Source organism: Sarcophilus harrisii, chromosome 1 (genome assembly GCF_902635505.1).
Source record: "Sarcophilus harrisii chromosome 1, mSarHar1.11, whole genome shotgun sequence".
NCBI classification, from domain to species: Eukaryota; Metazoa; Chordata; class Mammalia; order Dasyuromorphia; family Dasyuridae; genus Sarcophilus; species Sarcophilus harrisii.
Genome location: NC_045426.1, coordinates 271,988,940 through 272,002,836, shown reverse-complemented (window position 1 = coordinate 272,002,836; position 13,897 = coordinate 271,988,940). Strand labels below are relative to the sequence as shown.

At 38.9% G+C, this 13,897-nt stretch overlaps 1 protein-coding gene across 4 annotated transcripts in view; it reads right to left on the bottom strand.

The window, feature by feature from the left end:
- Positions 1-3,265: 3,265 nt before the first annotated feature.
- DCUN1D3 (defective in cullin neddylation 1 domain containing 3) overlaps positions 3,266-13,897 on the bottom strand; it is a 34,430-nt gene continuing 23,798 nt past the window's right edge. For all 4 annotated transcript variants that reach the window (XM_031942407.1, XM_031942403.1, XM_031942412.1 and 1 more), the window contains 2 exons: positions 11,285-11,817; positions 3,266-8,625 (listed from right to left, as the gene is read on the bottom strand). In XM_031942407.1, coding sequence (XP_031798267.1) covers positions 8,130-8,625; positions 11,285-11,715 — 927 coding nt within the window. In that variant the 5' untranslated portion in view covers positions 11,716-11,817 and the 3' untranslated portion in view covers positions 3,266-8,129. The remainder of the gene's footprint in view (positions 8,626-11,284; positions 11,818-13,897) is intronic.

Below are 13,897 nucleotides of genomic sequence, written 5' to 3'. Positions count from 1 at the left end.
TCTAAAATTTATGAACCTCCCATTTCCTAAAACACCTATCAGGGCCAAAACTAGGATCCAGGTTCCTGACTTTCTAAATAGTTTCCTCCCCCATTTTCATACTACAGGTACTAGCTTTCTTTACCCTAAATTATCTGGATTTTCAATGAAAAATCCATATTATGGCCCTCTTCTCCCTCTTCCCTTCTGCCACCGCATTAACAGTGGTCTTAATTTATGGACCAAAAGCTACTGAGACAAGGATTGCTTTTGGACTGACACAAATGGTGATATTATTTACTTTGGACCAAAAGCAAGGGGAAGCCTGAAGGTTCCCACAAGCCTTGTATTCATAACCCAGGAAACATCTGTCACCTACCAGGTCCTAAACAGAAATCCTGCATCTCACAACTAGAGAGACTGATCAGATCCCTCACTTAAGGTCATCCAGGCTGAAATTTTTAATGGTAGATAGCTTGTTCCATGCAGCTCCCACTTTTTGGGAACCAAAACTGCTACTTGAATTCTTCAAAAAAGGCACATTCCATTCACAAATGAGTTGTGTTCCTTTTTCCCTCCCACGCCCTTTAAGCCAATTCAAAAAAACCAAGGCTCTGCAGTCAGTCCTAGCCAACGCAGCTGCAAAAGAACTAGCTTCTTGTTTGGGTGGAGAAGTGGGGTGGGGAGGACTACTTTTGGAGGCACTGTGCATAAATATTTCTTCTCTATCTAGTCCCTTGTTCCCCACATTTGGCTGGAAAAGCCAATGAGTTAGTATTTGTTGTTGTTTAAGTCTAGCATATGGCCTTGGGCATGTAAAGAGAAAGGTGCAGCTGGAGAGAGTCTGGCACTTCAATAGAACCTAAGTTAGTCCAAGCTGTACTTCTCTCCCCTTCCCAGCCCCCCATCATCAAAGTCAGTGGAGTGGCTAAGTTTGTTGGGATCTGCCGAAACACCTGGCAGAGTTACCTATGAGCTCATAGTCCCCAAGGCAATTCTTCAACAAAACAGTAAACAAAGCGTTCGCTGTTGACTGCACCTCCTCCGCTGCCAAATGCCATACAGGTAGGGCATTCATTGTAAAAGGACCCTTAATGACAGTGCCCACTGGCTGAGTGTGTCTTGTCACATGGAAGACAAGAGGCAAGCTCCTACCACAGCATCAAAATGAGGGTCAGTCATGATGCCTCAAGCTCTCTCCTCTGGACTAACTCAGCTAAGCAAAAGGACTTTAAGATCTAATGAGAACAATGTGAAAAGTTCTTTATGAACTGTGACATGTCAGCTATTATTTGAAGTCAGAAAGACCTAAGTTCCTGTCAATAAGGAAGTACTCTAAGGTCATTTCCATCTAAATCTATGAACCTATGATCTTTATTATTACAGAAGGACCAATGATAAATCAGGACATAGACATTTTTATGACAAAATCTCTTTCCTGAATTACTTTAACAAACGTGTAATTTATTGCACATAAGACAAAGATTCAGTTTCTCCTCACCTTCCACCCTAGATCAAGCAAGGGCTGTTCAGAGCCTGCTGAGCTATTCACTTTGGAAAGCTCCCTAGATACAGGGGAAGAGATCCTTTCTATTTATTGTACAAGTTTCTTGATAACCAAGGTTTTCATCGGGCTATTTCCTGTTGTAAAAAAGTCCAGAAATGTCCCATCATATTAATGTCATTAAGGTCAACTATTAATCAAGGAAGGGAATAGCTTTTTTTCTCCCTCCTCCCTCCATTTAAACTGAATTTCAATTTTTAGTAATCTGTACAATACAGTAACAAATCTTGGAATTACCTCTACTATGCTAGGCAAACAGTGAAAATGGTATTTGCCACTTCGGCATGAAGCTTCAGTTTAGTCTAGTAAAGGCCTTGGGTTTCTGTAGCTGTTACTCACAAATATTATAGGAATAGAAGTGCCAGTTATGAAACAGATTCAAGCCTAAAAGCCAACTGAGAAAGTCTCTAGGCAACATCTTCACTGGAGGGGAAAATACTAAAGTATAAGAGACTTCTAGTTGATGCTGAATTTAGGTTATGTAAGGGGAGAAGGAACTAAAGTCGAATGGGGAAAAAGCAGTCCATTGACAATGTTCTCATGTTAGGGAATACTAATATCAACCCCATGGTTAAAGACAAAATTTAGTTCCTAACTTAGTCCAGAAGCCCATTAAAACTACATCTTTTCAGTTTTCTGAGACAGAGATGGCGTTCTCAACAGACAGTGTGTATGTAGTGGAAGCCAGGGTTCATTCTGCAATAAGTAGATAGGCAACACCTCTTACTCTTCCCCCCAAAAAAACCCAAAAATTGGAGGAATTCAGCTGTTTCATATTAGCAATGTAACAAAGGGAACTTCCTTTCATTTTCCTGCAGTCTGGACCATAGTGTCAAACTCAAATAGAAATGAGGGCCATAATCTGTCCATGTAGGAAGCATAGTTTTAAAATGTAATGTTTTCTATGTTTTAAAAGCATTTTTATTGTAACTATTTTCTGATTATATTTTAATCTGGTTTGGGCCAAATCTTTCCTGGGAATATTTGATATCTCTGATATACAGAAATGTATACCTTTGGATAGAGAAAGAAATTTATTTCCCATCAACAAGTGTTCCAAGAATTGACACCCCATAGATCTACCACCCATCAGAAGTGACCAAGGCAGCTACAGATGGCTGGCCAGGGTGGTGACACTTAAGAGTCATTTAGCTCATTGTAAAGGGACCAGAGTCCCAAAGGATTGCCTGCCCACCCCCCACCCCACCCCTCGCCAAATAGGACTATTTTTTTAAAGTATATCAACAGCTAGCTCTCCCACAATAGTATATACTTGACTCTGGGTTTTTGTTCTAACGTGATAATGTATAAATTAACTGTGGGAGATGAATTTTCCACTTATAACAATTCTCCAAGTCTATCGATCAATTCAGAGAAAGCTACTAACATGTATAGGCTAGCAGTGGGACAATGAAAGGGAAGAAAACAATCTATGGTCAAAGAATGTGAATTCAAATGCAAGCTTTGTCATTTATTACCTCTATGACACTGGTAAAATCATTTTATCTCAGTTTTGGTTTTCTCCATAAAATAAGGGAGCTGGACTGGTGCAACCTCTAAAGTTCTTTCCCACTCTAAATCTATGACTTCTGGGAAGATGAATACACTAAAGTCACAGATCCTTGAAATTAGAGGGATTTAATTGCTGCTAGCGATTCCCCTTCTTCCCCTACAAGTTCCATTCTTCTAAGCCCAGAGTTCAAAAAACAACTTTACTGATTGTTCTGCATTAATGGCAATAATCAAGTAAACAAATTTATTAAATTCAACAGCAGGTAACCTTGAAATAAAATACATTTAAGGGAAAAAATAGTGTAGACACCAAAGACAAAATGTGTGTAACAAGGTAACAAACATATTAAAAAGGGGCCATTTGAAGAGTGCAACAATGCAGAAAACACAAAAGGTAGCTTTTCAACAGTTTGTATAACCTTGAAGTAAAGGATACACTTATCAAAAAACCATTAAAAATACATAAAGGTGGAGGATTATAACATTAGTGATAAACTAATCAACCCAACAGATTAAGGCAAGTTGTTTGCAGGACTAATTTGTCCAAGCCCTGTTGCCTATTGCTTCAAATTTCCCTTTGAAACAAAACTGTGCCCATTAGTGCAACAGGTTAAGAAGTGAGTGACCATATAGACCCCCAAGGAATTTGTGTGGCAGGGCAGAGGTGGGTAAAATGGGAATGGCTTTGGGAAGGAATTTCTCAAAAATAGAAAAAAAAATCTTATCAAGAATTAACTGCAGCAATTGCTAAGTAGTTTCCTTTGGAAATTTCCAAGTTTTGTGGGTTTTTTTTCTTTTCTGATGAGTTTTATCTTCGGGGGAAGGAAAATAAGGGAGCAAGAATACTACCTGTGGAATGTAGGGTGGGCTTCAAAGGAACAGAGACAGACCTGTAAAAAAGACCATGATAATCCAGCATCTGGATCAGAAAGAGAACCCAAGGGTTACCTCAATTCTGTTCATACATTTATGCAACAAGTGGCATGCCAACATCGAGTTTTGTTCCAAACACGCTCAAAGCAAAAGCTGCTATTCCTCAAAGAAAGGCAACCCTAGAGGGCAGGCCAACTTGAGAACCACTGACTGAGTGCTCCAATTACAGCGTAACAAGAAAGATCAACTGTGGGAAAGCTTTGGACTCCACAAACAAGATGGATAAAAATGAGTAATCCTTTGTTGAGATCAGATGGATTCAGAGGGGCATATTTCAGCAGTCTAGATACTACCAAACTCCCCTAATGGAAGGCCTATGTCAGTTACTGAGTCTAATTCAAAACGTTACTTGCCAGTTATAAAAGAAATAGGACAAACAGCAAAGCAAATAACGGATCAAAAATCAGCTCCCAGCCTTTATCTTACATATGGGTCTATCTTTGTGTTGTCCTCTACTCTTCTACTCATCAGCGACACCATAGATCCAACCTTTAAATATGGCAAATCAGTGATACTGCTCTTCTTCATAATACAGGATTTGTTCTGTTCTCAAGAAAGAAGCTTTCGGGGTTGGCCACAACTCTCAATAGACATATTTGCTGTAACTAAAAAGCACTATTAACTTTTCAACTTCAGAGTCAGCTGTTTTATCAGGAAAACTGGATATACAACATAAGACTATGAAAACAAATTAGCCAGGTCTCACTCCTACCAGCACCCTGTACTCAGGAACAAATTTTGGCACCACCACCTGGGAGGTCAGCTACATTTCAGAGATAACCTAATACTGCAGTTGTACCCTTCCTTTTTAAAGGAGGTAAGAGTGTTCCTCTCCCAAGTAAGTGTAATATTAAAAATACTGCACTTCTCAATAACTTTTCTGGGTCAAAGGATGTTGCACATTTGTATTTCTACTTAATTCCAGTTTGTTTCTAACACAAGTATTTCACATTCCAATCACTAATAGTTAAAACATGTTCCTTTATCAAAATTAGTAGGTGTGAGTTCCTGGTCTCAACTCATACACATGGGCAAAATCATCATGAGAAAGATGGGAAAGCCAGGCTGGTTGACCTAAAATGAGTAGTATTTTATCACTAAGGTAGCAATGTATTCCAATTGTGTCCCACTTTTTTAGGGACAAAAGAGAAAAAGTAATCAATGCCAAAGCTTCCTCTCATATTAGTGTCCTAGTAAATTAAGGAAACACTAGCTGATAGATGTAAGCAATTTGCCAAAAGCAAATTTCCCAACATGTATTAATTTGTTGTAATTAGCCACACTCAAAGGGTCCTAATGGCTTCCAAAATACCATGGTCTTCCATTAACTTCTGGCTGTTGCTATTAAAGTAAAAGGTATCTCAGTCTTTGCAGTGTCCCAAAGTTGTGCACATACACACTCTATTTTTTACTTATTCCACAGAAACACAATTCAGCCATTAGAGAAAGTCATTTTCATGTCAGAATTAATAGCAATGAACTTTTCATTTGCAAAAAGAAGGAACAGCAAACCCACACTCCCAAGGGGGAGGGATCCTAACATAAAAGCCTATGCTTAACTTTATGACCACAATCAACCCAGAGCTAATACACACACATCTTAACTCCTTGCTGTACAATAGGGACACAAAATGGGGAGGTAGGAACAGCATGTACTTGACTTAACACTCCATTTTCTGGCTCATTTGCAATCTGAACTGCTTTTGTGTTACATTTTTATAATGAATGGTTCATTAAAAATATTTTTTTTTTAAAAAATGGCTCCTCTGAAAATTTTTTTTTTTTACTTAAACAAAAAACAAACCCATAATACAGTACATCTATACGGAATGCCTTCTTTTCAGGCTAGGAAAGGAATCCAGTCCCTCTAAGGTCTAGAGGATTCTTATGGCTTCCCTCACCACCACCCCTTTCAATTGGACTGCTGCTTGTGGGATTCGATGACCCTCTGCCTGCCCAAACAATGCCTGAAATTTCCACTTCAAGAATTAGAGACTCTAAAACAAACTGAAATGGGAAGTGCCCTCTGATCTTCACTCTGGCATTTTCAGGCAAAGGGACTACTTTTCAGTCTTAAAACTGCAATAAAACCTACCAAACCTGCTGGGGCTTCAGTGAAGCTAGCCTTAGATAAAAAGCCACAAGATTCAGCTGCGGCAAATCCAGGGAAATCAGCCAAATTCCCTTCATTCTTAGTCCTCCAATATGATCTATTCACTTTGTGGTAGTTTTAAAATGTAGATTTTTTTTTTTTCCTCTCCCATTTTTTTTTAAAGGGAAACTTGTCAAGTTCCGGGCTCTAAAAAATTTCAATACAAAATGGATTTAAGTTCACTAGAAAAACATTCACTGCAGAAACTCCACAAAACATCATTCCTGCAAAGATGTAAGTTTAAGCTCTCTAGTAAAGGGGGGGTGAGAGCTAGAAATGACTAGGCCATACCCAAGCCAAAGGACATGTAGCCCATGGGCAGAAAATGGGCTTAAATGTTAAACAAATTTTACTATAAAAGGGCATAAAAAAGTTTTCACTTGACAGATTCTCTTCTGTATGAGTTCAAAAGCATCGGAAGCAGATTGTTAAGTCCCCAGTGCCATCCTCTTTTCCTTATCAAACTAGTTTATTAAAATCAAAATTATAAGAGAGAATCCCTTTACTGGGATTAGGTTTGGACCTCATGACCCAGTCTGGGAGATCAGTCATCCTAAGATTTATCCAAATATATTATAAAGATCAACCAGTATGTTCTGGGCAAGGAAAAAGCTACAAGAATCCATCCCCTCTTTATGAAAATGGTCCAGATTCTGATTTCAGAATTCAAAGGCTCCTTCAACAGCCTTTAAAAAGCCTCCTTCATTCCACACTCTCACCTCCCCCAACACACTCTGCACCCTAAAGGCTGCTTCCCTTTTTACAAACCAGTTTAAACAGGCAATGACCCTAAGAAATTTCAGAGGAGGAGAAAATTTATGTAAACCTAAACAGTCATCACGTCACCCCAAATGAGCCCAACATTAAAAAAAAAAAAAAAAAAAAAGATAATAAATAACTCACTGGGTCAGGTGACAACATTGCTGCAGCAAGAAGGGAGAGGGCATAAGAGTTTAACCATTAAACACACTTTCAAACATTTGTTTGGCAGCATTGAGGCCAACCTGGGCTTCCTGCACTTGCCAGACAAGTAAGCTGATGATACTTGAGAGATCAAAATAAAAATTCAAGCAGAGCTCCATACCACAGTTTTCCTTCAAGTTAGTTGGCCAGTGGGCACAGTTTGCCAACCATGGGGAACAGAACCTTTGGCTCCGAGTCAAATAAAAAAAAAGTATTTCCACTTAGAACATGAAAATACATCAACTTCATCAAAGACAGAAAACTATCAAAGAGATCTACTTCCAGCAAAACTGAGGTAGCACTGCTTTCTCTGCATTTGACGCTTAAGTGGTTTTTAGTACAATGTATTAGAAACCGCTCACTTGAATGACAGGCACAGCATGTCGATGAATAAACTATGTAATGCAATGGGAGAGGGAAGGAATGAACAGGGGGAAAAAAATTAGGGTTTCTAATGAATTAGCTTAAAATAGGATTTCACCAGACTGCAAATCGTTTCCTTTGTTTTTAGAGCTTCAAATTGTCTGGAAATTGACGCAAAGTGGTTAACAGTTAACACTGCTATTCAACTCTGTGTAAATCTTGTAAAATAATTATTACAACCTAAATTCAACCATGTAAACAGCACTACACACAGTACAGACCTGCCCTGAAAAATGTAGTATGCAAAACTGAGATCTGGCACTGTATCATTTTGTAATGTTAATTCAACCTAACCCTCCCACCCCCCCAAAAAAATCTAAATTGTGCAAGAAATGGCAGACTCATTCTATCTGAAGGCTTAAAAAAAAATTACACAACATGTAGCCAGGGTCAAATATTTCAGGACCAAAAAAATGTTTAAAAAGAATAACCAAAAATGAAGAAAGTGCCTAAAACATGATACAGCATTTTAGAGCCCTTTCAAATACAAGGCAGAGAAAGGTGTAAAGTAGAAAATATCCGGATCCTCAGTAATTTCCAGAAAGTCCCCAGTTCTCCACTGGCTGAAGGTCAACAGACAGCAGGTGGTTCTGTCCCGGCTGCTCACACATACTGGTAAGTCTGCTCCTCTTGACACAGACTCTCTGTGTCTGAAGTTGTCAGACATTTTGACTCCTCTCCCTTTTTCCTTCGCTCCATCTCCCATTCCACAAAGGTATCAAAGAGACTAGGCCAGGCCTCATCTTCACTGTAGTTACTGAGGTCGGGTCCGATCACCTGAGTAAAGTTTAGGAACATGTTCCATGTGTCTCGGGAGATTCCTTTGACTCCCGAGGGGTTCTCTGTTAGGAAGTGTAACCACTGGTCCAATACAGGGGGATTGTTTTGGGTAAAGACGAGCTTCCAAAGGGCAATGGCTATTTCTCGATGCAGTGACCTCTGCCCTTCTTCAGAGTCCAGGCCAAACTGAAATGTAAATCGATAGAGATCCTTGAACTTATCCTCCTGTTTGGCTTCATTTAAGAGACTGGGGAACCGAGCACAAATCCCATCGATGCTGTCTGCGCTTATGGCTTTGCAGCCTTCAAAAAACTCCTTCCTATAAAAGGAAGTAGAAAAAAAGGCATCAATCAAAACACATTCAGATTTTCCATTAAAAGATCACTTCAAGACAGAATTTAATTTAACTCAATAAGTATTTATTAAGCAAGACAGGATGGGGATACAAAACCTAAAGAAAACAGTTCCTGACTTCCATACTAGGTACAAACAACATATACACAGATAATAAGCAAATATGAATTATATATACAAAATAAATATGAACGGGGAGGATAGAAAACATTAACTGGAGGCATCAGGAAAGCTAAATGCTGAATTACAGGTTTCTACAAAGCAGAAGAAAGAAATGCATTCCCACAGTGGAGGTCAATATGACAGAGATGAAAGATAGAATACTGTGTATACTGAAAAATATCAAGTGAATCTGTTTGAGTGTAACATGCTTGAAAGAGTAACATGAAAAGAGCCTGGAAAGACAGATTGGAGCCAGATAGAGAAAGACTTTAAATGGCAAACAGAAGCATTTTTACTTCACCTCAGAGACAATAAACTGCTGAAGATTCTTCTGCAGGGAAATGACAAGGTCACACCTATGTTTTCAAGTAGATCAATTTAGCAGGTGTGTGTGGAGAATGAATTGCAGAGAAGACAAAGTGAAGATAGGAAGACAAAATTAGGAGGGTATTACATAATTCAGACAAGAAGTCATCAAGGGCTGTGATCTCCTCAAAAGAAGGAACTATTATTTGTCTTTCTTTGAATATTCAGCACAATACCTGAGATACATAGTAAATGATTCATAGATGCTCAGTGATTGGCTAATTTAAGGCAGTAACTGTGTGAGTGGAGAGAAAAGAATGTATATGATTTTGTAAAGGTAACATCAATAGGGTTTTGTCAGGTAAATAGATATGTCAATTAAGAATAAGGTTTCAAACCTAGATGACAAGAACCATGGCACTCTTGACAGAAATAGGGAAGTTAAAATACAATGAAAATGTCTGGAGATCAGGAAAAATTAAAGGTTATCAATGTAGACTCAGAAGTCATCTGAACAAACATGCTAATAACTACCCATGGGGAGAGGAGACAGGGAGAGGGAAAGGGAGAGAAGAAGGGGGAGAGGAAAGGGGAGGGAGAAAGAGAGGGAGAGGGAGAGAACATGAAGCAAAGAGAAGAGAACATAGATGACGATGACCTGACTAAAGATATAAAGAGAAAAAGAGACAGTCAGAAGTACCTCAATAGCCAAGATTTTGTTTGCTAGGTGCTTGCTCCCTAGCAATCCAAAGACCAACTAATTCAGAGCCTTTGATATGAAAAGAAATGGTCTGCATTTTCATTTAGATCCCCAGAAGGGATAAGTGTGGAATTAGTATTGTTAGTGAAGTCACTCAGTATAGTTCAGTACATGCAAGTACAGTCTCTGAACTTCCCTTCCTACTGGGAATATCATGAAAAAGAGCATGGCAAGAACTACCATGGATACCCTGGTGATAGATGGTGTCATTTTGCAATTATCCCTGCTCCTTAAAGAGATATGGTATTAGTCTAGAGAGATAATCTCTAGGAACTAGAGAATACTACATAACTTTTCTCCCTGTCAGTAACTTCAAATAAACTGTTCATTCTTAGTCTATAGGTTCAAGAGTTGAAAGAAACTTTAGGGGTTGAAAGAAACTGTAGTTTGGGGAACCTCGCCATCTTGTCCGAGCTAAGGAGAAAAGGACAGAAAAGAAAGGGAGTGAAAGAAACTACTATGTGTCAGGCACTGTACTAAGCATTTTATAATTATTATCTCATTTAATCCTCACAATAATCTGGGAAGATAGGTGCTATTACTACACCCCATTTAAAATCAATTTTGGACTACTTGCATTTTTTTCTTCCCAGGTTATTTTTACCTTCTGAATCCAATTCTTCTTGTGCAACAAGAGAACAACTGTTCGGTTCTGCATATATATATTGTATCTAGGATATACTATAACATATTTAACATGTATAAGATTGCCTGCCATCTAGGGGAGGGGGTGGAGGGAAGGAAGGAAAAATTCAGAACAGAAGTGAGTACAAGGGATGTTGTAAAAAATTACCCATTCATATGTTCTGTCAATAAAAAGTAATAATAATAATAATAATAGACTTGCCAAGGAAAACACAGCTAAAAAATGTCTGATGCCAAATTTGAATTTTATCTTTATGTCTCCCGGCTCAGCACTTTATCCACTACACCACCTAGTTGTACAGCTGATAGTGGATCATTATTTCCACTAACTGCTCAAAATTAGAGAACATTAAATTTAAAAAGCGTCAGTTGGGAAAGCCAAAACTGAGCACTTTTCATCTTTGCAGATCTTCAACTTAGATTCTGTTGGCTTAATCTTTGAGAATCTCCATCTGAGGCTCTTATGAATTATCAAATTGAAGAGGGCAAGATGCAGAAGAGAGAACAAAATAAGTTTATTAATCTTCGTCCCATAGCAATTTAAGAAATTTAAGAAATCCTTGAGATAAAACAGCAATATGGAATATGGTTTACCCATGACCCTATGGCCAAGAAATAAAGAACTAAGCTTGAATCTAAATCTCCCACATTCCGTTCCAGTTTTTCCTTCTGCCTCTTTATAGTAGCTCCCTTTAGACTCTCTTCTCACCCTCCCCACCTTCTAATCCAATCCAAAGTATTTCTAACTAACCTTGTGAATTTGCACATAGTAGCAGCCTGGAATTTCCAAGCCAAGACCAGCACTTTAAATTCTGTGGGATCAACACACAGATCATTACAGAAGCGCTCCATGCCTTCCTCCAAAATCGCCTCTTCCCGCTCATCCTTGTAACGTCTAAACAGTTCCTCCATCCTCTGCAGGGACGACTCCTCAGTGTTGGACTCAGGATCCCTTCTGGCATCTCCAGATGATGTTGGAAACTGACATGACTCTGAGGTTGCCTCTGCTTTCTTGGTCCCATTGACAAGGATGTCACCACCAGGCTTCCCACAAGTTGGTGTATGGTCATCTCGATGGCTCCCACTACGCTTACCATGGGATTTGCCACTGGGATCCCGATCTCCATTTTTGCTTCCTAATGTAGAAGATGGATTTTTGCATTTGGTGACACACTGGCCCATGGTGCAGGTGGCCCAGCCTTTATAGCGGCCCCCTTCTGATTGGACAGCCTCTCTGATGCTGGCCAGCGTGCCTCAACATTCCATCGACAGGAAACAAACCACCTAGAAACAATTTGAAGAATAAGTTGTCTCTATATATAAGAAAAATACAGCAAAACATCTGAAAGACATTTAGTGTTCTAAGGACCACCCCACATGAAATCCAATTAGGTATATTGTTCTTCCTCAACAAGCAACTAAATGAGACACTGGTTGTTTATATCAATCAAACCACATCTATTTGCAGACCAGCTTTGCTGATTTACCTTGTAGATGGAGTTCTTTTCACTGATATAGTACACTAGAAGAACTAATAAAGGAAATTCCTAAAATTCTTACTGCAACATAGGTTACAAAGAGGATGATTCATGTGTAGAATTAATTCATCAAGGGAAGTCTACTCCAACCTAGAAATATTCCAGAGGAAATAACTAATGAGCCAACTGTATAATCCCTAAGGATGTTAATTTGGGCTTTAATCTGCAAAGTAACAAAAAGTCCAAAAGGTTTCAATTATAAAGGCTCTCTCTTCACCTTCCAATACAGTGCTTTCAACCACCCTGTTGCTCAAAATCCCCCAATATAGGATCCCAACCAAGTCCAAAAAAATCCCACTTTTTCCACTCCATCCCCCAATTCCAGTATGGGTAATCTCTGCTAGGTGTTGGAAAGGTTTATATCTGCTTAAAATAACAGAAATTAAAGTAGGCGAGGTAAAATAGGCTCATTACCCTCCCCCCCCCCCCCAAGTAATATCAGGTACACTTGCCTTTTTAAAAAGTGATACTAGCTAATTGGTCAATATGTGGGAGAGGGGCAATTTCTCTTTGCTCCTAGCCTACTTTTCCAAGAATGGGTAACAAATATCCCACTGTTGAAAAGGTGCCAATCTCTGTGCTAAATGCAGCTACTCAAAGCATCACTTTCAAAATGTCATATCTAGAACTTATTCTTTTAAACTGGCCAGGGAACAAACAGGTATCTGATGAAAAAGGAGGAAGCCCATTTAATTAGAGCTAAATTAAGTGTCTAAATTAGCTCAGTCCTCCTTAGGGGTCAAAATGACTGTACCATTCATCAGAAAAAGTTCATGGAGAATCTTAGTTGCCTTCAACTTCAATATATGATTCAAAAAAGGAAAACCTATTTTCCATACAAAATTATAACTTTATTATTTCCTAAAAGGACAGCCTCTTCAAGAAATGCCTGGATAAACACAGCTTTATGGATAACTTTCTTAAATATAATGTAAGTTTAAAATAAAAACCTGAATAACTCCTTTTCCAAATAAATCACTTCAAGATATTTTTTCCCATCCTCCCTGCTGTCAAGTATTGTAAGACCAGAAACATCGCTATACATGTCTTCTACCAGATGACTGAAAAGATTCTATCTTTTCCTAGGTTTTTGAAATCAAAAGTAAAAAATTAAATGGCAGAAAGCCTTGTTTTTGAGAGGTGGGAGTTAATTACAGTGTAGAATCATAATTAGATTGGAAACTTAATAGTTTTGAAATGTAAAGTTATTTAATAGGAGCATATATCACAATGGGAAGCAACTGGGAGATCTGCCTTGTCAACTCAAAACACAAGAGATTAGACCATGTGGAGGATCTGGTTGCCAGATTTGTGTTTCCAAAGACTGTAGTACTGCTGAAAGAAACAAAAGCAGTAAACTTACACAAATCCCACATGCTCACAAACTGACAACTCCAATTTCCAAGCCCTCTGACTCACCAGCATACGTTGCTCTCTTCCTGCTAGTACAGCTAAGCTTGTAACACCCAAGAAGGGGTTTCCTGCCTTTATCTAACACACCCCAGGGTCCCAATTTTCCCATCTAGGACAGATTTCTTCAAAACTTTGCCATCAGACAAAGAATATGGATTTCAGATGGGATTGCACAAACCAGGCTCCTCCAAAAATCCCCTAATCTTAACTGACCCAAGGACCCTGTGTAAGAGTACCTTAGCTATGCAGCCCACTGCAATGGAAACACCAGAAAGCTAAAGGCCTTTCAGTCTGAAAAGTATGAGGCAGCAGTAAGGATAGGAGTCAGGGAACTGGGGGTAGGTGCATCAGCACAGTTATATGCTGGTCAATTTGCTTATTCCAGAAAAAGCCCATCAATGACCCAATACTCC